Raw genomic sequence first — 23,681 nt, 5'->3', positions numbered from 1 at the left:
ACACCCCTCTCCATTCTCCATAACCTATCGCGTAATCAACCAACGACCTTGTTGTCAAAAACATCAATCCGACAAAGATGTAACTCTGTCATAATAAAGGCATGTGCTAGTACTACGATGAGAAATTCTCTTTCCATCATCTTTGTTCTAAAAAACATTTGTACATATTACAATTAAGCAATCCCAACCCAAATGATCTCGGCCCAACACCTTATTCAAATCCCAATTGTTAGGGAAAACATGTGTGTCGAATGGTCTAGAAGTGCGGGGGGGGGGGGGGGGGGGGGGGGTTGAATAGGACATGAAACCATTCAGAAAAATTATTTTCTTCGAAAATCCAAGATTTACAAAAAAAAATGTGCAGATTACAAATGAAAACAAAAGATAACCGGTATTTTAGAAAAGACTTGTTTGAATGTATTTCATGATTTGCGTCAGTTATCAAAGATTACAATAACCGTGAAAGATGAAGTTGCTTAGACAAGGAAAGAATCAATTAACATATTTTAGTTTTCACACAAGGTTCAAATTGAATTTTGATTAATTGAGAAAACAATCTAAGATTAACAGTTTATACAATATGATCATTAAAAATTGGATTCAAATGACTAAATATATCATAGATCTACGCTTACAAAGTCAATCACTATAAGCAGATAAAATATATTCACACATGATTCTATAAAGCAATAAAACTTAAGTCATAAAATTTTATAATGGAATATAAGAGAGAGAGAGAGAGAGAGAGAGAGAGAGAGAGATAGATTATACACCAGGTTTATACTAATTTAATGTGTGTGTCCTTGCTTTGCGTTTAGTCCAATCTTAAATATCAGACCTCTAAAAAATTGTTAGGTCCTCCACTATTTTGCAAATTAATATACAAATTTTTTTGTTACAATGGACAATCAAGACAACACCAAACACTTCAAATCAAAATGCTTAAGCTAACATATGTCTAAATATGGATTTCCCTTCTATTGTAGAAGAACACTAAAAACGACTAAATTCACGAGATCTTTACTTAATATTAACCCAATTACCTTGCTAGACCCAAAGTTTCTCTCCAAGCTTATGTTCTATAACAGTCTTCACCCAAATCTACCGACTCCTTGTCTAAGCCTTTGTTCTACTCAAGGATCTTGGAAACTCCCAACTCTATTCTGTAACTACTTTCACTTGGTACTACAAAAGTCTTCAATGGAGAAGGAAATGATCTTTCTCCTTGTTGGAAGTCATTCTTTAAACACCATAATCACAATATCGAATCTTCAAACTGATACACGCAAAAAGTTCACAAAAAACATTAAATCCCTAATGTACCTTGTATCTACCATTAGCACTAAATCTTTAGAGTTGAGTACCACAACAATTGAGTTTCTTGGTTCAAGGTTGAAGGTGATTGGCTTTCTTGAAGAAACTCATAAAACTCCTAAATAGATCTAACTCAAAAAACATATGAAATTTTTCTATAGGCTTGACTTGAGACACAAGGCGTGAAAAAAAGAAAAATCAAGTTTTTTCTAGATTTGTGAAAATATGGATTTTTCTAATTATGAATTACTCATTATCATGAGAACTCTTCAATATTTCTTTTCTATTTTTATTTAGAGAAAATGACAAAAATGGTTTATATAGGTGTTAGCGTTAGGTCATAAAATAGGTGAAAAATGAACAATTGATTCGAATCAGATCGTAAATTTATGATTTGAATCATATGAAAGAATGACTAGAATCAAGGTGATAAATCTAGAGATGGCTTGTTTGATTCAAATCACTGTTTGATACACATGATTCAAATCAAATAGTTAAATGATTTGAATCATAGTTGATTTTTAAAAAATTTGTTTGATCACAATTCAAATCATAAATGTTGTGATTCACATCAAGGTGGACTTTGATTCGAATCAGACACATCTTTAATCTGAATCACTAATACAACACCAAGATCTATAATTCAAATTGAATTATTTGTTCGAATAAGCCATATTTTGACTTTGACCAACTTACTCAAGGTAGAAACAAATTACAATGGATTCAATTTTAATCAAGTGTAAGGGATGACTCAAGGTACAGTACTACAATAAATAATCAAATTACTAACAAATTGATAGAATGAATTATCAAATTATAAATCTAAAAATACTACAAAACATCAAAGTACTGATGAAATTCACTTTTACTAGTGGAGCAATTTTAGTCTCCCCTTTTTGATGTTTGACAAATTTGAGATATTATATGATTTGAATAATTTGATTTGTTCGATTAATGATGAATGCATTTTGATATATAAGCTCTTGAGATAATTAATACACATAGGTAAAAAACAAGAAATGAGATGAAATGTAATTTTATGCATGCTAAAAACATAGGAGGTTGGACGTGAAATGGTCATCTCCAGGAAAATCTAAAACGTTGAAAGAGAAACATGGACCATTAGTAGTACCAGTTTCCTGTAGAGAAAAAAAAATTCAATATTTCTTCCTTAGCTCGCACTTCAACAACTATCTTCTTTTCACGACCAATTTGATGCTCTTCCATAGCCTTTGTCACTTCTTCTTGGCGGGCTTCCCCCTCTCGGGATCGACTAGAACCTTATCAAAACAACTACCAAGGTAGGCATTGAAAATTGTAATCAGACCATCAAGTGAGGTGGAAGATAGGGTGGAAGCAAATGAAGGAGTTTCTTTCCAAGGCACGAAACCATTAGGAGCATTCTCGCAAACAACATGTCCTCATATATCTTGAATAAGCTGTCATGATAGTAATATTCGCCTTTGTCATCTTGATGATATCTTATTTGAACATGCACATCAAACAACTTTGACGCTTTAATGAGAGTTCAACTTCTTTAGACATAATAACATTCCTTTCAAGAATTAGCTGAATGAATGAGGTCTAAAAGAATGGTCGATCTAGATTTGTTTTACAAATCATTATCTAGTCAATTATATACTTCACCTAATTAACTTTTGTTTGGTTGAGCAAGATCCACATCAAAAACCGTTTGTATCATCATCTTTGTCTCAATTTGTTGCCTTTCAATATAAAATTTTCATAATATTTAATGGAGTATTCTCATTTCCCATTTCATTTTATTTATCTAAAAATTAGAAATGCCCAGATGATCTTTGAATACAAATTTAGAGATTGACTCCACGGATGGAATACAACGAAAACCATTAGCTTGATGATGAAGGTTGATAACACTAGGAAAAAGCAACTATACCAAATCAGATTTAAACCATTAAATGACACTAGAAAGCAATAGATGAAAAAAAGACGTTCATTCAATTCTGCCTCCTTTTAGAAGATGAGAGCAGTTTAAATACTACAGCAGCAAACCCTAAGGGTTAGTTAAATGGGCCTAGCCCAAAACAGAAATAACAATTACATAATTATATAATAACTTAAAATGGAGCAAATTATTTAGTAACGAAATCCAGCATCCATTTGGGCTTTGTCTTCACTCGTATGGGCTTGCTATCAATACTATCCGGTCCAAAAACAACCTTGTCCTCAAGGTTGGGGTTATTGGATCCAGTGGGCAGTTGGTTGGAAACGCGTGGCCCAGAATGACTAATGGCGGTGGGAAATTTTGAAACGGGTGGACAGTTGTTTGCATGTGTGCCAGCTGTTGTAAGTGGGATTTGGGTGGAGTCCAGCTGTGACGCAGACTGTTGTCTTGGAAAGAGGTTATCACGTGAGTCCCTGTTTCCAACGGGCAAGAGATCGTGTGGGTGGGATTTGTCGGTCAGGGAATCCAATGAATCTGAGGGTGGAGATTTTTCCGCTTGTGTATTCTTGGGAAACGAGGTGGGGTTTGAAAAACGGTGTGGTCCCAAGACAGAATCAATTAAGTCCTTTGAGATAGAGTTGTTGGATTTCATAAGTACAAGTCTCTTTTGTTCTCTCTCTGCCTTCGTTCTCTCATTCTCCCACAACCCCTCTGTACTTTTAGATTGTGGCTTCGCTTCAGATGCATGGATTAGATCTGGGACTTGAGTGACTTGTGAAGGTAGGTGCGACGGTGTATCCTTGGTTTGTAGCACAGAGTTTGTCTGATGATTGACCAACTGATTATCTTGTGTTTGTTGCAGGTTTGAAGAAATGGGTGATGGTGGTTCGTTTGTTTCGTCATCTGAGCCTTCAAACTCAGATGGGATCTGTGTAGCGGACGTGGTGGTGTTTGGAAAAAACGCACGGAGCTGAGAAACGTGAATGACGGGATGAATCTTAGAAGAAGGAGGGAGGTCCAGATGGTAAGCGACGGCACCAATGCGTCTGAGGATGCGGAAAGGACCAAAAAATCTTTGCGCAAGCTTTTGTGAAGTGCGATGTTGAACAGAACTCTGCCGATACGGCTGAAGGCGGAGCAACACTAGGTCACCCACTTCAAAGGTACAATCTAACCGTTTCTTGTTGCTTTGAATGATCATGTTTTTCTGGCTTTTCAAAAGGTTGGTCTTTAAGCCCGTGAGAATTTCTTGATGTTGTTGTAGATAGTCGTCCAGATCTGTGACGGAGGTGGAACCTTTGGAGTACAGAGGAAAAGATGGAGGTGTTCGACCGTAAAGAGCTTCGAACGGAGTCATATTTATTGAAGAATGCAACGCTGTGTTGTGCCAGTATTCAGCTAAATGTAAGTACTTGAACCATTTCTTGGGATGTTCACTGGTAAAACAACGCAAATATGATTCTAAACATCTATTAACCACCTCTGTCTGTCCGTCAGTTTCAGGGTGATAGGAAAAGCTGTATTTCAATGTGGTACCCTGAACACGGAAGAGCTCCTTCCAGAAAGTACTGAGAAACAAAGGGTCCCGATCTGAAACGATGGATGAAGGAATGCCATGAAGACGACAAATTTCCACCGAAAAACGCAAAGCTAGATCCTTTGCAGCAAACTTTGTTGGGAGTGCTATGAAATGGGAGTATTTGGTCAAGCGGTCGCAGATTACCCACACTACCGTATGTCCAAAACTGTTAGGTAAGTGGGTTATAAAGTCCATGCTTAACTCGTCCCAAACTTTCGCTGGTATATTAAGTGGTTGTAAGAGACCCTTTTTCTTCTGTGTCTGATATTTATTAACCTGGCAAACTGTGCATGTTCTAACGAAATCCTTTACATCTTTGTATGCTCCGGGCCATAAGAATGAAGCTGAAAGGCGATGAAGAGTTGGTTGCAAACCGGAATGCCCACCTTCAGGAGTTGAATAATATTCTGTGATAATGGTCAGACGAAAATCCCACGCATCAGGTACAAACAATCTACCTTTGTACAGAATTAGGCCTTCTTTAATCTGGTATTGGGGATCATTTGTCACTGTTTTTAACAACATTTGTCCATCTTTGTTTGAGGTATAATACCGGCGCAGCTTGTTGAGAAGGAGAGGAACTGGGGAGGAAAGAGAGAAAAGTAAGGCCTCGGATTCCAGTTCAATGCGGCTTAAAGCGTCTGCAACTAAATTTGTCCTTCCAGGTTTGTAAAAAATTTCAAACTGAAATCCTTGAAGTTTAGCAGCCCATTTTTGTTGTTCGGGCGTTTGAATAGTCTAGACTAATAGGTTTTTTAAACTCCTCTGATCTGTGTAAATATGGAAATGTCTACCAATTAAGTATTGTCTCCATTTCTTGACAGATTCAGTGATGGCGTACATTTCCCGAACATAAACCGAAGAATTCTGCAGACGTGGGCACATCTTTTTGCTGAAGAAAGCCAGGGGGTGGCCGGATTGGGATAAGACAGCTCCTATTGCAACGCCGGACGCATCCGTTTCAAGAACAAATAATTTGGAGAAGTCTGGAAGACACAACACAGGGGTCTCAGTCATTTTTTGTTTTAATGTTGTAAAAGCAGATTCTGCTTCTGTGCTCCAATGTAACTTAGTGGAACTCAATAAATCGGTGAGAGGAGCGGCGAGAGAGGCATAATGACGAACAAATCGTCGATAGAATTCAGTGAGGCCTAAAAAACCCCTGAGTGACGTGAGAGAACGTGGCGTAGGCCAATCGACAACTGCTTGAATTTTGGTAGGATCCGGGGTTACACCTTCACTTGAAATAAAATGACCTAGGTAATCAATTTTAGGCACAACAAACACACACTTGGATAATTTGGCATAAAACTGATTAGAAAACAACAATTCTAAAATCAATTTTAAGTGAGAAACATGATCAGAAAGACAAGAACTGTATATAAGGATATCGTCAAAGAAAACTAAAACAAACCGTCTTAAGTAAGGGCGTAGTAGGTCATTCATCGCTGATTGAAAAGAACTAGGAGCATTAGTTAGGCCAAATGGCATCACTAAAAACTCATAGTGTCCATCAAACGTGCGAAATGCTGTCTTGTGTCTATCCTCTGGTGAAACTCTGATTTGGTGGTATCCAGATCGAAGATCGATCTTAGAGAAAATAGTTGCTGATCCGAGTTCATCAAATAGCTCATCTATGGTTGGTATAGGGAAACGATCACGAACAGTGACAGCGTTTAACGCTCGGTAATCGACGCAAAAACGCCAAGTGCCATCCTTTTTGCGCACTAACAAAACGGGTGAGGAATATGGGCTATTGCTGGGTTTAATGATGCCATCTTGTAGCATCTCTTGGATGATGGAGGTCATTGCGTCTTTTTGGGAGTGGGGATAGCGATAGGGTTTGACATTCACTGGGGTAGTATTTGGCAGGATAGGAATGCGGTGGTCGTGAGGTCTGGGTGGAGGCAAACCTTGAGGTTTTTGAAAAATGGAGGAAAAAGATTTTAGAAGGTTGGAAATTGGTTTAGGAAGAGAAGAGGGTAAAGTGTCAAGTGAATGAAAATTGGGTGGGTCGGGTGATAGGAAATTTTCTGGAGTGGGCTGATAAATTAAAAGATGAAGGGAGGCAATGGAATCAGAATGGAGAAGTTGGCAAAATTGATTATAAGAAGAGTGGGATGGTATTGGTTTAGGGTCACCGCTAATAGTTATTTCGTTATTGTTAAAAGTAAACGAAATTTTGGGTATGGAGAAATCCGTAATTAATGGACCGAGGGTGCGGAGCCATTCCATTCCAAGGACAACATCAGCTCCTTCGATAGGAAGTAGGTGAAAAGGAATTGAGAAAACAGTATTCTGAAGGGTGATTGGGACTGCGGGGCAAAGTCCTGAACATAGTAACTTGGATCCATTACCCACCATAACAGAGAAATTTGGAATAGGTTTTGTGGGCAATTTGAGATGTTGGGCAATGCGGGGTTGTAAAATGTTATGGGTACTGCCAGTATCGATTAGAACTGTCACGGACAAGCCATTAATCAAACCATTGAATTTTAGTGTTTTAGGTGAAAATTGCCCACTGACTGCTTGGGGGGATAGCTGAAAATAGGTCTCTTCCGCTGAAGAGTCTGTAATCTGTTCGTCTTGTGTCACAGAATCCGGGTTGTTGATATCATCTTCATCATCAATCATTAATAGAAGAAATTTACCAGCAGAGCATTTGTGTCCGGGAACGAACTTTTCATCGCAATTGAAACATAAGCCTTGGGTACGTCGTTCCTGGAGTTGAGTATTGGAAAGACGTCGAATTGGCAGGCGGTTAGGTTGTGGGAATTGGGTCTGTTTGGGGTATATGGGGGAGGCAGTAGGAGGTGGTGGTGTGGCTGTTAGGGTGGATGGTGTAGAGGTGGCTGAGCGTGGGGTTTGAGAGGTAAAAGGTTTGTGGAACTTGGGTTTCGAATCTCTTAGTTTTGATTCGATAAGTTTGGCGAGGCCGATAGCTTGGGATATAGAAACAGGTTTATGTATGGCAATTTCGCTCTGAATTTCGGATGATAATCCCGAAATAAAACAATTAAGGAATGCTTGCGGTGACAGCCCAACAACTTGATTTGCTAATTTCTCAAAAACAGCCTGGTATTCCACAACTGAAGCAGTTTGTTTCAACTTGAAAAGTTCAGCTTGGTGGTTGGCATAAGTAGACGGACCGAAACGTAATTCCAAGGCCTTTGTAAACGAGGCCCAATCCACTAACTCATGGTGCTGATACATCCATTTGTACCAACACAATGCTTCACCCTTCATATAGAAAAACATCATAGGTAAACGCTGTTCAGGTGGTATATGATAAAAATCAAAAAATTGATCTGCCTGAAAAAGCCATTCGAGGGGGTTGGTTCCATCAAAAACAGCGAGTTCCAATTTCGGAGTTCGAAAGGGGGGAAGGGGGCTGGCAGTGGGGATCTGAGTGGGTATAAATTGAGGAATTTGTGTGGTCTGAAAATTGGGAATAGATGGAATTGAGTATGGCTGAGTGAAATTTGTGGAAAAAGGAATGGAATAGGTGGGAATGAAGGGTTGGGTCGTGTGGGGGATATGACCAAAATTTTGATTGGGTGTAAAAGGGGGGTTTGGTGAGAAACGTTGGGTGGTGGGTATCGTAGAGTGTAAGGGTGGTTGGGTGAAATTCAAAGTTTGGCGGAGTTGTGTGGAGGATGGGGAAAAAGTAGAATGCATAGGTGTTGAAGAGTTTTGGCCCGTCATACCTGAAGAATTGGGTGATGTTGCTACTTTGCTGGTAGAGGTCAGCTCCTGCTGAGACACCAACTTTGTCAAGATGGACATCATAGAGTCAAATCTTTTGTCAGCTGTTTGTTTATCCTTGTCCAATCGAGAATGAAGCTGACCAACTTGTTGTTCTAACTCATTTGATGCTAAAAGAAAACGTTCGTCCATTTGGTGTTGAGTGTCATGGAGTGCGTTGTCAAGGTGGAGACCGGCGGTCTGCACCGCTGTTTGCACTGCTTCTTCGATAATTTCTTTGGAGGATGGGTTAGGGGGTTTTGGGGGGGCCATGAGAACAAGATGAAAGCACCAATGATAACACTAGGAAAAAGCAACTATACCAAATCAGATTTAAACCATTAAATGACACTAGAAAGCAATAGATGAAAAAAAGACGTTCATTCAATTCTGCCTCCTTTTGGAAGATGAGAGCAGTTTAAATACTACAGCAGCAAACCCTAAGGGTTAGTTAAATGGGCCTAGCCCAAAACAGAAATAACAATTACATAATTATATAATAACTTAAAATGGAGCAAATTATTTAGTAACGAAATCCAGCATCCATTTGGGCTTTGTCTTCACTCGTATGGGCTTGCTATCAAAGGTCTACTTCCAAACCCTTGTTCTCTAGACCGGGAACCTCATGAAAACCCAGCAAAGTGAATTAAATAAGTCTTCCATGATATCTATGGGGAAAGGTGCTTCTAACATTGCAGTAAAAAAACTTTATATGGCCGGGATTGAATTTCTTGTTTAGGTCCAGAAATTTCAACAAATTGTAATTCTAAAACGATTATAGCAATTCCATTTTTAAGCATGCTTCAGCTTTCTTCAAGACAAAATACTTTTGATCAGAAGTTTTGTTCAATAAAATCTTAAAAAAACGCTTGAACTCATCCTAAAAAATAAGGTGATTAACCTTATGCGGAAGGACAAAAAAATCTGGAGTAGAAAAGGTAGAACCATAACCTTAACTTTTGGTCTAGACGGATATTTTTCATTATCCTTGTTAGTTCGAATCTTGATTCTCTTTTTAATGGGAACTTAAGGAGGAAGAAAATATGAACTAGGACACTTCCCTTGTTGTTTATCAGATGATTTCATGGAATTTTCCATTGATGAAGGATGAAGAAATTATGAACTTTGGTGAAAGTGATGACAATGATGAAGGTTGAAGGTTGGAGAGAAGCTGAGGTTTAGAAAAATGAATACGTAAAAATGAATGTATTCACAAACTAGAATATCCATCAAACTAGAAAATGAATGTATTCGCTTACTGAGGTTTAGAATATCATCCATCAAACTAGAAAAAATACTTGAGTTTAGATACACTTATTAAATATAAAATAGGGAAAAATACACTAACCTCCCTTGAGGTCTCTTTAAATGACACATACACCCTCTCTAGTTTTATATTAAACACTAATCTCCCCTAAACTCTCTTAAAATAGATTAAAATCCCCTTTATCAACTTAACACCGTTAATAAATCTGTTAGAACTCATCTAATTTTACACTAGACACTAACCTCCCCCTAAAATCTTTTAAAATGGATAAAACTCATGTTTGAATTATCACTAACAATAACATCATGTTTTTCTTCAAAATCACTAAATTCATCAATATTGATTTCATTTTTCCAACCCATTCAACATCAGACTCACTATTTATTGTATCAACAACCTGACAAAGAACTTTGGTTTCTAAGTGATTTAATAATGTAGCATATACTTGGATACAACTACACGTGTTATTTAGCTTAAACATGTCAAGAACAATCTGGATCAGTTTTAATAGATTTCATTGACTCACAATTGAAAGAGCTCCTGACAAACTGCATCCTTGTAGCCAATATTGTTAGCCAACCAATTAATGTCGTTAACCAAATCCATCAATATTCAAAATCGGTATGCTTACTTTTCCATAAAAAATGTACCAGCAAATGCACACAACCTAGGTTAGGTTTATCATCGTTATCCAACTTTTATCCCAAAAACCTGAAACATGAATGCATAATGAAAAAACATAAAGAGAAAAAAGAGTGAATAAGATGCATCAACCAATCATGATAAGGACAACAAAATAATTAGAAGAATTTTGAAAACCACATTACCGAGCACGGCGAGAGCAAAAGCCACAAAAACGAAGATAACGAGAGTGCGGCGAGAACGAAAGCTACGAAAACTATGTTACCGAGAGCGCAGAGAGAAGAAATCTACTTTGTTGAGAGTGTAGAAAGATATGAAAGCAGTGAGAACGAAATCGATGAAGAAGAATACCCAATGTTTTAGGTGTTGCTTGTTGTTAAATGATGCTTCCATGGTGTTGTTTGTTGTTAGATGATGCTTCCATGGTGAGAAGTGAGGACAAAGTGGCACAAGGATCGATCAAGAACAATATTTCTGGAAGGGAAATTCAAAAGGCTGGTGCTTAGAAGGACAAAAAACGTTCTATTGTATTGGACGGCAATTATCAGTAGCTAACGTCAAGGGAGGTTTGTGTCATGTGACAAATAGAAGGGGTGTTGATTAAATATAGATAGAGTTCAGGGGAGGTTACTGTATTTTCCCCTATAAAATATGTATTGACACTACTTAGTAAATTTTCTGACTCCTATACCTCTAGTAAGCGAAGTCTTTCTAAAACTTTTTAAAGCTAAATATTAAATTTAGTTGATTTTAATTTTAATTCAATTGAAGTTTTATTTATTATTCACTTGAATCAAACTAGTAGTTGCTAAATTTAAATCACAATACAAATAAACTATGGGTTTTTCTAACCTATGCAACCTTGCATAGGATAAGGGCAATTAATACATTATTTCCTTCCATATAAAGTATTATATTAATTATTTTTCTTTTGAAAAATAATCTTTTATATTTTCTCTCTCCCACCTAATTAACGGATCAACATAAATAATAATTAATATGGTAATTTATATTTAAAAAAGTGGTGTATTAATTGTCCCTTATCCTATGCAATGTTGCATAGGTTAAAAAAACCCATAAATTAATAGTATAATTTATCAAAAGTTTTCTTTTTAACTAGTTTAGTTTCTTCAAAAAATTGTTTTCTTTTTAACTAGTTTAGTTTCTTTCAAAAATTGAAAGTGGTTGTAACTGTATTATATGGGATATTTGTCAAAAAAGAAATGTAATGTAGCTATATTCAATGAATCAATTAATGCAGATTGTTGGGACTCAGAAAATAAATTGAATTTGTTTCACGTGCTCCTTAAAACGGAAATAATACCATTAAATAGACGAGATTTTTTTATACAATAAATGAGACAAGAGTTATGTTTTTTATACAAAATTCAATTTGTAAATTTATGTTTTGTAAATCATAAATAAATAATCTTTATATATAAAAATCAATAAATAAAAAACAATAAGTTTTAAAAATCAATTTATGTTTGATTTTTTTTATAAATCAAATATTTTTAACGCTTAATTACAAAGTATTGAAACTATGATTAATCTATTTTTTGTTTTAATTTAAGTTAATCCAAATTGAGCATTTAAAACATTAAATATAACTATTTTTTACGTTTAGATTTGTAGTTTGGCTCATCACGTTTGTCTTAGACAACAAAGATGCAAATGCAATAGTTTAGATTTTCGGCACACGGGTTCCACTCATCTTGATTGATAAAAAAACATATAGATTCAACTCAATTAATAAAATAATATCTATTCAATCAACTCAATTAAAAAAACACTAATGACTCAAAAGTGATGTATATGTATTAATTAAAAAAAATCAAAATTCTAATGCAATCATTAGTTTGTGAAGAGGAATTAAAATACTCTATGTCGTTCTCTAAATCTTAGCAAGATTATAAAAGGGAATATGTCATTACATCATTCATAATTTTATCCATTTAGCAAAATTCTAATTATGTTTATTGTTTTTGTAAATATACATTCAGAAGCACATTTTTTAACATAATTTAATTTTGTTCGTATGTATATATACGAAAGTATTAAAAATATAAAGAATTTTGAGAAAATTCAAATTAATTCAGTTCAGTGAATCTTCCATAGATGTATCTACGGAATGTGTTAAAAATAGAGTGTTTCGTAGATGTACCCACAAAACCTTCTGCTATATTTTAAATCACCTTCATTTCACTCCAAAACTCCAATATTTTTAACAAAAATGGAACATCAAATGATAGTACATCAAAGTAGTGCAATTTAAAGGCAACGAAATATGGTACAACAAAACAGTACATCATATAGATCATTAAAAAAGTGTCAAATACATAATCAAAATAAAGTACATAAATGTAATCAAAATACAGACATCAATAAAATCAAAGGCATCACTACTGTGTGTGTCGGACAACATCCTCCTCCACTCCTCGGCCTCTGGCTCCGTCTCTGCGTCCACCACGTCGTCTCTTAGCTACTCTATCTCTACCGTCAAGTGTCCCACCCATCCTAGCACGATTTCTACGGTACAGAAATACCCCATCTGCCACCCTAATGATACCATCATGTACATGCCTGTGATCAGACCCCTCAGGGAAGAAACCATCGGCAATGACTGCCAGCGCTATATCAACTATCTCACGACAGCGAGGAAGAACATCGTCAGTGTGGTCGAACTGAGACTGACGAGTCTGCAATATCTCCTCATGGGTTGATCTGGGTGGTGATCCCGCTGTAGTGGGGATAATGTATGGGCGTGACATCGTGAAGTACCAAGTGGTGTACCCATCAGTGTAACTCCTGTCTCTCTCAAATATGGTCGCTTGAGCCTCGTCAAGAACCATGTGATGCTCAAAGTCTGCAAAGACCTCATCTATCTGCCGACGGGTCATCAATATAGGAACGAAGAGATGAGGGTCGCGAGGTATCGTCTGACAGTACCCGAAGTTCCGCATGACGCGCTTTGGAAGATAAGGAATAGTGATGGTCAAACTGCCAGACAACCATCCAGAATATAGGGAACAACTGCCAGCCACAATCCTTACCTTCCACAAGCATCCCTCTCTGAGTCTATGGTAGCTGTACGCCAGTGTAGTCACTCCTAATTGTACTCATAGATACGTGTAGTATCCGATAAGTACCTGAGATAAACAACATATGTGTAGGAGGAGCTGGTGTCCACAAACAGCTGAGTGCCTAACAAAAATAGGAAGTAACATCTCAGCATCTGATGCTTGTGTATGTCCTCCTCTATTGGGTCACCAGCAGCCTGTTGTGCCGCAAAGAGCCCGACCTCGTAGTGCCGTGTAAAGAAGGAAAACCTCACGTGCGAGTTGCGGGTCCTCTCCACCTTCTCAAGCGCGTCCTTAAGATCACCCCCGGGCTCAACAATTAGAACCTTCCTCACCTCTTCCTTCGTCAGCCTACCGTGACCAAGAAGGGTTCCCTGATAAGTATATGCAGGAGACATGCAATGTCGTCAAGAGTGATGGTAATTTCACCATGTGGCAGATGGAATGATGAAGTCTCTGGGTGCCACCTCTCTACAAAATACATCAGCATCCCATTATGTATCGTGTTGTACCTAATCTGACAGAGGTCCTTCAGCCCAAAAGCTGGGAGGACATCCTAGAACCACGACTCGGTAGGCTGCATAAGAGAGGCAATATTCCGACCGTGGTTGTAGAACTTCAGGGAAGCCCTATCCTAAAAATTTCCAAAGAAAATACTGTTAATAACAAGCAAAGTTAGAAATAATAAATCAGAAACTGTGTACAAAAAAGTAATAAGTAATAAGTCTAAGAAATTTTACCTCTCCGTCCCAGCTATGCCTGGCTGAATGATATGCATACACTGTCTACAGGGATAAATATGCAGAACCCCCTGAGTAGACGACAAACTCCTCAACCACATCATTCTCCTCGTGCATCTTCGGAAGTGGCACCGGAGATCCAACATCACTCTCTAGAGGTGGCACAGGAATAGAAGAAGTGTCCCGACGACGTCTACGAGCGAAGGGCGTCGTGAGGAACCCTCACCATCATTCTGAGGCCTTCAGAATGAGGTAGTAGATGTGGAAGGCCCCTCTACTGGAACAGTTGTAACATGTACCTCTACTGGAATAAGTTCCTCTACTGGAATGGCGGTATTAGGTGCATCTGCTGGAGCGGAGGCTCCATCCGTCACCTGTGAGACTACCTGCATCCGTGCACGTTGCACGAAGGCATGTTGTGCAACCCTCCCATGTATAGTGCGGTCTGGCTGGTCGGCCATAATGTCTGCATTGTATTACAAATAAATTCGGATTAAATACAATTAACTGATAAATGAAAAGGAAAAAAAATCAAATTTAATTCCGTATGTGCTAATACGGAACTCTTCCGTATATGTATCTACGGAAGCACTCAGCATTTCAAAAAACAGGGGTTGTTTCGTAGGTGCATCTACGGAGCTACCTAATGTTTCATTTGTTCTGTAGATGCACCTACGAAACTTTATGAAACTCCAACAACGCAACAATGACGTCTGTCATTGTTCCAGGGGCTTAAAAACCCCATTTTGGTGGTTTGATCGTCTGTTTTACACATCCAAAAATACCTACATTGTCTTTAAACTATGTTTCTAAAACTATCCAATCATTTCTACACCAAAAAATTGAATTCTAACTCTATTACGAGAAAACTAAAAGATAACTCGAAACGTCGAAAACTTACCGATTAAATTGAGTTTTGAAATTGTTGGAATGTGCTGATCGTTGATGCACACGTCTAACGCCAAACTCGAGAGAAAAAAACCAACTTTGGTGGAATTTTAATTTTAGAGAGTTTGAGAGTTTGAGAAGATGAAAAATGTGAGAATGAGGGAGAAGAAGCTGTCTGACGCGAGTATAACATCAAATCGTTCCGTAGATGCATAAGTGGAAGAATTCCATAAATGCATCTACGAAACAGATGGACTTTGAAACAAAAAAAATAGTAATTTCAGAGATACATCTATGGAAGTAAGAGACATTTTTGACAACGCACATGGTGCGTAAGAGACCCAAAGAATAAATTAAGAGTTTCTCTTATAAAATTGATATTATTAAGTTGAAGTTTGAATTAAAGTAAATATTTTTCTTTTTTCAAATATATTTTAAAAATCAATAATTTATTTAAATTGATATATAAATATATAAGAGATTTAATAAAATCAATTTAATTCAACATATATTAATTGAACTATTCTACTGACTCATAATTGTTTTTTATCATCGTCAAAAATTTATATTTATTTAACTCAGTTTATAAGCTAATATCAAAATATTAGAGGAGCAAAATCAAGAAAAAACATAATTTTCTTTATCTTTAAAAAAAAATCAAACTAATAATATTTTAACTATTAACATAATAATTAATATTATAACATAATTATTTTTTTATAATATTATTTAAATTTTGAATTAAAAATTATTTAAATTAAAAAAAAAAGAATACATCGACAATATAATTTTACATTATCAATCAATCAGCAACGAATATTCCATTAAATCACGTTTATAATTTAAAATTACGTTGATGACATGATAAATTAATAAAGTTTTATTGAATGAAAGTGTACAACTATTTTCTTTACCTTTTTTAGAAAATAACACATCAAGCTAATAGTATTTCAAAAATTGACAAAATAATTAATATTGTAACATAATTAATTTTTTTTATAATATTACTTAAATCTTAAATTAAAAAATCATTTGACTTCAATTATAATAAAACAAGAGACTAATTCATATACACAATTTTTACACCATCAATACAATTATTCATAAATAATACTTTGAATTAAATCTAATTAAAAAAAAGTTAAACACATAAAAATTTAATTAATATGATTAAATACATATCAATTAAATTCATATAACAATTATATTACAATAGAAACAATTTTGACCACTATAAAATTTTTATTTATGAATAATATTTTATTACAATATGAGAAAATGTTGAAAATTTATAACCATATTCAATAAAATAAATATACAACTAATCGACTTTTGTTTGTTAGTTCTTATTTTAATTAGTATTAATAAATTGAGGAAGAAGGACTACTACCTCATGTTAAGCAATTACTATTGTGCAGAACTGTGTTTCTCCTCTGAGTTCTCTTCCCTCACACAAACACCAACCACAGAAAAATTAAATTAAAATTAAAAATAAAAGCAAAACCTTAGAAAATTCTATTTTCAATCTTTCTCCTTCATTCATTTTCATTCTTCTCTCTTTCTCTTTTCGCCATTACTTCTCTCATGGCTTCTCTTACCTCTCCTCTCTGCACGTGGCTTGTTGCTGCTTGCATGTCTGTCACGTGCGAATCTCACTCCTCTCTTTCTCCTCGCTCTCGTCGTCGCAGCAACAACCGTCCCAATCTCACCCTTTCCACTCCCAATCGACACCGTTCTGGTAATTTACCTTTCTTTCTACTGATTTTTCATTTCTTGTTTTTCAACTTTGATTCTTAGCGACTTGTTAAGCATTTTCTTCTAATTCTTTCTTAATCTTTTTATTAGCTTTATTGGTTCATTTATGTGAATATTGATTTTCGGTGTAAACTTGTTTGTTAATTAATTAATTTATTAGTTAATTATTTTGCTGCTATATAGTTTTATTTGCTTGATTGATTCATTAGATATGAATATGGTTGGTACTGAGAACTTCTTCAGAGATAAGGACTTGTTAGCTACCTCTGTTTCTTTGAATTTATTAGTTAGATAGATAATTAATGTTATTATAATTCGCACTGATTTTCTTGTAATCTCATTTAAATTGTTCGTTTTACACACTACTGAGATTTATTTTGCGAATTTCATATGAAACAAAACTTGAAATAATAGATTGAATTCTCTAATCAATATATTGGCTGTATGTTTAAAGTTGATAAGGTGGTAAACAGAGCTGTTTTTATTTTCGGGATAAATAAATCTTGACGAACATTAGAAATGAAAGTATTAGAGAGAGTGTTGAAGTAACACATATTAGATGGTGGAAACTAGATTTAGGTGGTTAGGACTTGTATGTAGAGAGAAGACCTGGAGATTTAGTGGTAAGGTGAGTAGATTAGATGGAGAGAAGTCAAATAACTAGAGAAAGAGGAAGACATAGAAAGACTATAAGAGAAGTTATTAAGAAAGATCTCGTGATTTATGATTTTGATAGAAGCATGATCTTGGATAGAATATTATGACGAAAGTTGATTCATGTAGTCGATCCCACTTAGTGGATAAGGTTTGGTTGTTGTTGTAGTTGTAAATCTTGACAAATATTAAGGACGTGATATATATTAGTTTATGGTAGAAACTATCTATTTAGCAATGACAGACACAACATTGACATGTTGACAATGTAACCACATGTCTTGGTGTCCGACACTAGACACGACTTTAATATGAGGTGTTGGTGCTACGTAGGAGATTTCATCATGTGCGTTGTTGCTCCAAGAATGTAAATTTAGTCTTTGAATATGCATGCGTGTTTTGTGGCTTGGTATGTTTAGTTAAAGTCATGCGTCTATTGTGATTAATTTATCATTCTAAGTATATGCTGTCTTCAATGTGATATGTTTTGAAGCATCAATCTAAGTTAAGTTTACCTAAACCTAAGCATATTCTTGGCCATTGGCTGCATTCTCTGCTCTAATTTAGCGTCAAAGATTACCATTTCTTGCCTATTAAAACTGTATATCTTTAACTTCTTTATGAATGGTAAGAACTAGGTATTCACTCTATTGTAAGGATGTTGGCATTGTTTGCTTGTATGATTAGTAGAAATTGGCTCCAAATTTGAACTCTAAAGCTGTGCTGCTGATGTGAAGGAAGCCACTTTCAAGTCATGATTTACTATTTACTTTCTATTGTTGTTATAATAATTACTTACCTATGCCTCGTGTTTTATAAAATTTTAAGGTAAAGTAATGGCCGTAGCTTTAGAACCTGCTCAAGAAGCTACAACAGCGAGAAAACCTCCTTTAAAGCAAAGGCGAGTAGTGGTGACGGGCTTGGGCGTGGTAACATCACTTGGTCATGATCCAGATGTATTCTACAATAATTTACTTGACGGTGTTAGTGGAATAAGCGAGATCAATGCTTTTGATTGTGCGGAATTTCCAACGGTAACAATATTTCTTTCGAAGTTTATTTGTATTCATTGCCTTCTGTAACTTTTGATCTTAGTATTCTGTGTTTCCAGAGGATTGCTGGTGAGATCAAGTCTTTTTCAACTGATGGCTGGGTGGCGCCAAAGTTTTCAAAGAGGATGGATAAATTTATGCTGTATCTGCTGACAGCAGGGAAAAAAGCATTGGTTGATGCTGGAGTTACTGAGGATGTAATGGATGAATTAGATAAAACAAAATGTGGTGTTTTGATTGGCTCAGCAATGGGTGGAATGCAGGTAATCTCTCTAGAAATTTAGTTACTATCTATGAAGCATCGACAACGACTTGGCAAACACCAGACAAATAGACACCAATAATTATTTAAGAAAATGAAAGTGTCCATGTCCGAAATGCCTTTAATCTAAAGTGTTGGTATAACCTAGATACAATGCTTGAGCATATTGGGAAAAGAGACTGTTGTCCCATTCAGTAGTTTAATTTATATATTAAAGCATAATAAACTTTTTAGGAGGGTGTTGTCTCTGTTGTGGTGTGAAATGAAATTACTTTCAAATGCGATCCAAGATGGGGCAAGAAGGTGTTAATATTATGTAAGTTGATTGCTTTGATTTATTGACTATTTTGTTTTTGTTTGTGTTGAACAGGTTTTTCACGATGCCATTGAAGCTTTACGAATCTCATATAGGAAGATGAATCCTTTTTGTGTACCTTTTGCAACCACAAATATGGGTTCTGCCATGCTTGCAATAGATCTGGTCTGTTTGAATAAATAAAATTAAGCACATATTATGGACACCATAACTGGCTTAAGCTTCTGAAAAATGAATTTTTTAATGAAAAATGCAGGGGTGGATGGGCCCAAATTATTCAATCTCTACAGCGTGTGCTACAAGTAATTTTTGCATATTGAATGCTGCAAACCATATAATTAGAGGTGAAGCTGTAAGTATTCAATTTCAACATTTTCTTGTACGATTGTGGATTTCTCATATTTTCCTAACTTTTCTCTTTGAGAAGAACTTTGTTAACAGCCATATGATAATTTTTTCTGGAAGACATAAAATATTGAGTTTACTTATGCAGGACCTGATGCTTTGTGGTGGTTCAGATGCTGCTATAATACCAATTGGTATTCTATTTTACCAAATATTTGTGGCTTGCAAGAAGTTATCTTGGCTTAAATATAATTTCAATTCAACAATCTTTGTGTAGGTTTGGGTGGCTTTGTAGCGTGCAGGGCACTTTCACAGAGAAATGATGATCCTACTAAAGCTTCACGCCCTTGGGATATTGTAAGATCACAAATATCATAATGCTTTATTTTTTTCTTCTTTTTCCATTATTATGGCTGAGTTTGCTTTAGTCTTTTTTGACAACCTATTAATCTATAACACTACTGAATGTTGGACCCTGCAAAAAGTTTTAAATTTTCATCATGTCTATAGTTTGAAGTGGAAAAATTCTTGAGAACTGAAAAAGAGAAACCGTGAATCTGAATAAACATTAGTGAAAAGTTTTAATACCTGAAATGAGCACAATTTTCAGCATGTGCTTAAATATCTAAATATTTGAACAACTTTTGACAAAATGACAGATGCACCAATTGCAAAGGATACTAAATTACTAATTACTAAACAGTTAGAGTGCTTGTAGTTTGGCCCGTATTTTTTTCTTGTTCCTGTGTTGCACTTCTTTTGCTTACCATTAGTTTACCTGTGTGATATCGCAGAACCGTGATGGGTTTGTCATGGGAGAAGGAGCTGGAGTTTTGCTTTTAGAAGAATTAGAGCATGCACAGGTACTTATATTTTAGTCTAACAATTTAGGAATAAAATTCAACTTAATTTTACTGCATGATGTAGAACATTAATGTGATACTTATTTACACAATTGACTGATCGTCCTTCATTTCCTTTCAAAGGTATAAGAGCACACTGATGAATCTGTTGTATCCCGTGTTAGACTTAGAATCACGCTTCATAATTATTTCCGTCATTGCTTAATCACTCTCATTACATTACATTGTTTTGGATGATCTTATATTCAACTAACTGATATTTGCGTCTAATTTTTTATGTTTCAGAAAAGGGGAGCAACCATATATGCGGAGTTCCTTGGTGGAAGCTTCACCTGTGATGCTTACCATATTACTGAGCCACGTCCGGATGGTAAAATTTTGCATCTTCTTAAGGCCAATTCCTTTCAGCTGATTTTAAAAAACATAAATAACTGGTAGGTTTTCTGACAGCTTCCGGAGATTATAGACTAATAAAAGGTTTAGGGTTCAGTAATCTTATCCTGGTCTTAAGGCTCCTTCCTCCAAGTCCTAGGCTGCTTGAGACTAGTATATGTTGATCAAGAATTTATTTAGGCTAAATTCCAATGTCTAAAATGTAGGATATCAGGTCACTGCGTAGACCCACATGTATTGGTAGTATATATGTTGAAAACATAAAAGGCATCAATCTTCACCTCGCATATATTGTTATATGGTCAATTTTATCCCCTCTCACTTCTCTTGCTTCACTTGATATGCTCTCTATATGTTTTGGGTACAATGATTAATAGCGTTATTTTTATGCTGATGAAAATATAATTCCTTAATAAGACACTTGATGAGAATTGTGAGACATGCATTTTATGAGTATCATATGGCTAAGCTGATGAAAATATAATTCCTTAATAAGACACTTGATGAGAATTGTGAGACATGTATTTTATGAGTATCATATGGCGCTGGTGTTGGAAGTGTTCAACCCAACATCTATATAAGGAGAAGTGGCTGTGCTTCATGATAGAAAAAGAAGTCTTTTTGGAAGATTGGTTTAACCATAAATACTGATGTTGGAAACTCTATCTTAATTGCTGTCCACCCCGAGCTTCCTTAATGGGAGGCATTTGGGTTCCCTTGGGTGGGTTTAGCCCCACATCACCCAGACATACGACTTTAGTAGTGCTTAATAAAACTTGGGTAATCCTCACCTTACAAACCAATTTGATAAGTTAGATTCAAAACTCAAATACTAAGAATAGAGAACACTTGCACCTTTCTGATGTCGATTGATTCGTATTCTCGGTTTTGTTTGAAGCAGGGGAAACAACCAATGAAAGCTATTTTCCTTTTTCATGATTTCATTAATGAAAAAACTATAATGATTAATATTTTTTTTTTTGTTATTTTCAAAATAAGATTTACCAAGACGTATTTTTCTGCTTAATGGCATTTTGACCATGACAATTCTCAAATTATATCAGCTATATCGTCTGCATGATTTTTACACTGTAATGTCTTTTTAAAATAATGTAGTGTCCTTGGTAAGTACTTGATTCATGAATTTGTTAAGAAAATTTGGTTCTATATATCCCTGCAAATCATATCTTAACTATGCTTGAACTTATGTTTCTTTATTCCGTATCTACAGGGACTGGTGTTATTCTTTGCATTGAAAAGGCATTAGCTAATTCCGGTGTTTCAAGAGAGGATGTAAACTACATAAATGCACATGCGACATCCACTCCTGCTGGTGATCTTAAGGAGTACCAGGCTTTGATTCATTGTTTTGGCCAAAATTCTGACGTAAACTTCATTTCATGTGTATTTATTACTATATTCTTCCTAACCACTTTAAACGTAACTATAATATTCTGCCCTTTTATCTCGTTTGATCTATGCTACAGCTACGAGTGAATTCGACAAAGTCTATGATTGGTCATCTACTAGGGGCAGCCGGTGGTGTGGAAGCCGTTGCAACTATACAGGTGAAAATTAATGTGCCACTTGTTTATGAATTTGTTCTTGTAATGTAACCTGTTGTGACGAAAAAGTTGAGGACTTTTCTTCTTTCTGTTTTCCTGCATGTAGGCAATAAAGACAGGGTGGGTTCATCCTAATATCAATCTAGAAAACCCAGATGAAGCAGTCGTATGTACTTTTGTATTTCTCTTTAATGCTTACTGTAGGATCACATTTTTGTTTTCAAATTGAGTTTATAATTAGGGACTGAGGTAGCATCGTCGTATACGGGGTTCATCAAAGTTATCTAATTTGTTTAACTGAACAAAAAACCAGGACACCAATGTGCTTGTGGGCCCAAAGAAAGAGAGACTGGACATAAGGGCAGGCTTGTCTAATTCATTTGGTTTTGGTGGCCACAATTCTTCAATCATATTTGCCCCTTTTAAGTGAAACAGATTTTACCAAGTGTTATTACCTTCCTATCATCATTAACAAGGTATGTGGAGTTTCAGGCACATATTCCCTTTGTTCCTTTCTTGCTCCATTTTAAGGGTATGTTTGAATTGACTTGAGCTTATAAAAATAGCTTATGACATGTTCATAAGTTTTTTTCAGCTCATTTAAACAGTTAATTAAGACATTTATCCAAACATGACTGAGATCTTTTTATCTTGCAGTTTGCTGAGTAACCAGGCAATGTGTTGCATTCGTGTACTCCTCATACTACTCCTTTGCTCGAGTGAAAATGCCTGTGGTGTGGATTGCTTACTTGGATGATTGATATTCTCTGAAATTGTCGATGAGATGCCGCTCTACAATCAGAACTTCCAGAGATTGATTGTTTGGTGTTTCTGGTGAGATAAAATTGCATTTATCAGTTGGTGAAAAAAAAATCCTGTCTGACCATGAATGACTAGAGTAGGAATTGACTTTTGATGTAACCGCTAGACAATCACCTGATGGGAACATTGACATTGTTTAATTGAATGTTAGACGAGAAAATGTGGATTTTGGGCTGACAAAAAGATTATATGGGGTATTTTCATTGAAGTTTATGCCTTAGGTTGATTTCAACTTAGTTATTATATATTTTGCAGTCTGCAAATCCTAGCTCAACGGACAAAAACTGATATTGGTAGGTTAGACGTCATCATTAGGATTTGAATCTTGTTACTCATGATTGTGTGAGTTTATAATGGATATTACCATTTTGTCTAATTAGATTAGATCTATGTTGTACCTCTACTTAGTGGCCAACATTTGAAACCTACACTGGTCATTTCATTGTCCTCTATGTTGATCTATCCTTTTTTCTTCA

At 35.7% G+C, this 23,681-nt stretch overlaps 2 protein-coding genes across 2 annotated transcripts; one reads left to right on the top strand and one right to left on the bottom strand.

Annotated features, from left to right (window-relative positions):
• Positions 1 to 5,555: 5,555 nt before the first annotated feature.
• LOC131597514 (uncharacterized) lies at positions 5,556 to 8,834 on the bottom strand. The gene has a single exon (XM_058870208.1). It carries the CDS (start codon positions 8,832 to 8,834, stop codon positions 5,556 to 5,558), a length of 3,279 nt encoding a protein of 1,092 aa, XP_058726191.1.
• Positions 8,835 to 16,584: 7,750 nt separating this feature from the next.
• LOC131594973 (3-oxoacyl-[acyl-carrier-protein] synthase II, chloroplastic-like) lies at positions 16,585 to 23,681 on the top strand. The gene is made up of 14 exons (XM_058867184.1): positions 16,585 to 16,916; positions 18,416 to 18,621; positions 18,699 to 18,902; positions 19,272 to 19,382; positions 19,474 to 19,569; positions 19,711 to 19,756; positions 19,840 to 19,919; positions 20,357 to 20,425; positions 20,711 to 20,795; positions 22,050 to 22,204; positions 22,306 to 22,386; positions 22,490 to 22,549; positions 22,697 to 22,859; positions 23,041 to 23,681. Exons 1-13 carry the CDS (start codon positions 16,763 to 16,765, stop codon positions 22,811 to 22,813), a joined length of 1,464 nt encoding a protein of 487 aa, XP_058723167.1. The 5' UTR covers positions 16,585 to 16,762; the 3' UTR covers positions 22,814 to 22,859; positions 23,041 to 23,681.

This window comes from Vicia villosa, linkage group LG4 (assembly GCF_029867415.1).
Source record: "Vicia villosa cultivar HV-30 ecotype Madison, WI linkage group LG4, Vvil1.0, whole genome shotgun sequence".
In the NCBI taxonomy this organism is placed as follows: Eukaryota; Viridiplantae; Streptophyta; class Magnoliopsida; order Fabales; family Fabaceae; genus Vicia; species Vicia villosa.
This window is presented reverse-complemented; position numbering and strand designations above follow the sequence as displayed.

Bases quoted from the DNA above. Each gene is read 5' to 3' on its own strand.
- LOC131594973 (XM_058867184.1), top strand. From the start codon at position 16,763: ATGGCTTCTCTTACCTCTCCTCTCTGCACGTGGCTTGTTGCTGCTTGC. The intron at 18,903-19,271 runs GTAATCTCTCTA...TGTGTTGAACAG, and splicing joins CAGCAATGGGTGGAATGCAG to GTTTTTCACGATGCCATTGA. The intron at 19,757-19,839 runs GTATTCTATTTT...ATCTTTGTGTAG, and splicing joins TGCTGCTATAATACCAATTG to GTTTGGGTGGCTTTGTAGCG.
- LOC131597514 (XM_058870208.1), bottom strand. From the start codon at position 8,834: ATGGCCCCCCCAAAACCCCCTAACCCATCCTCCAAAGAAATTATCGAA.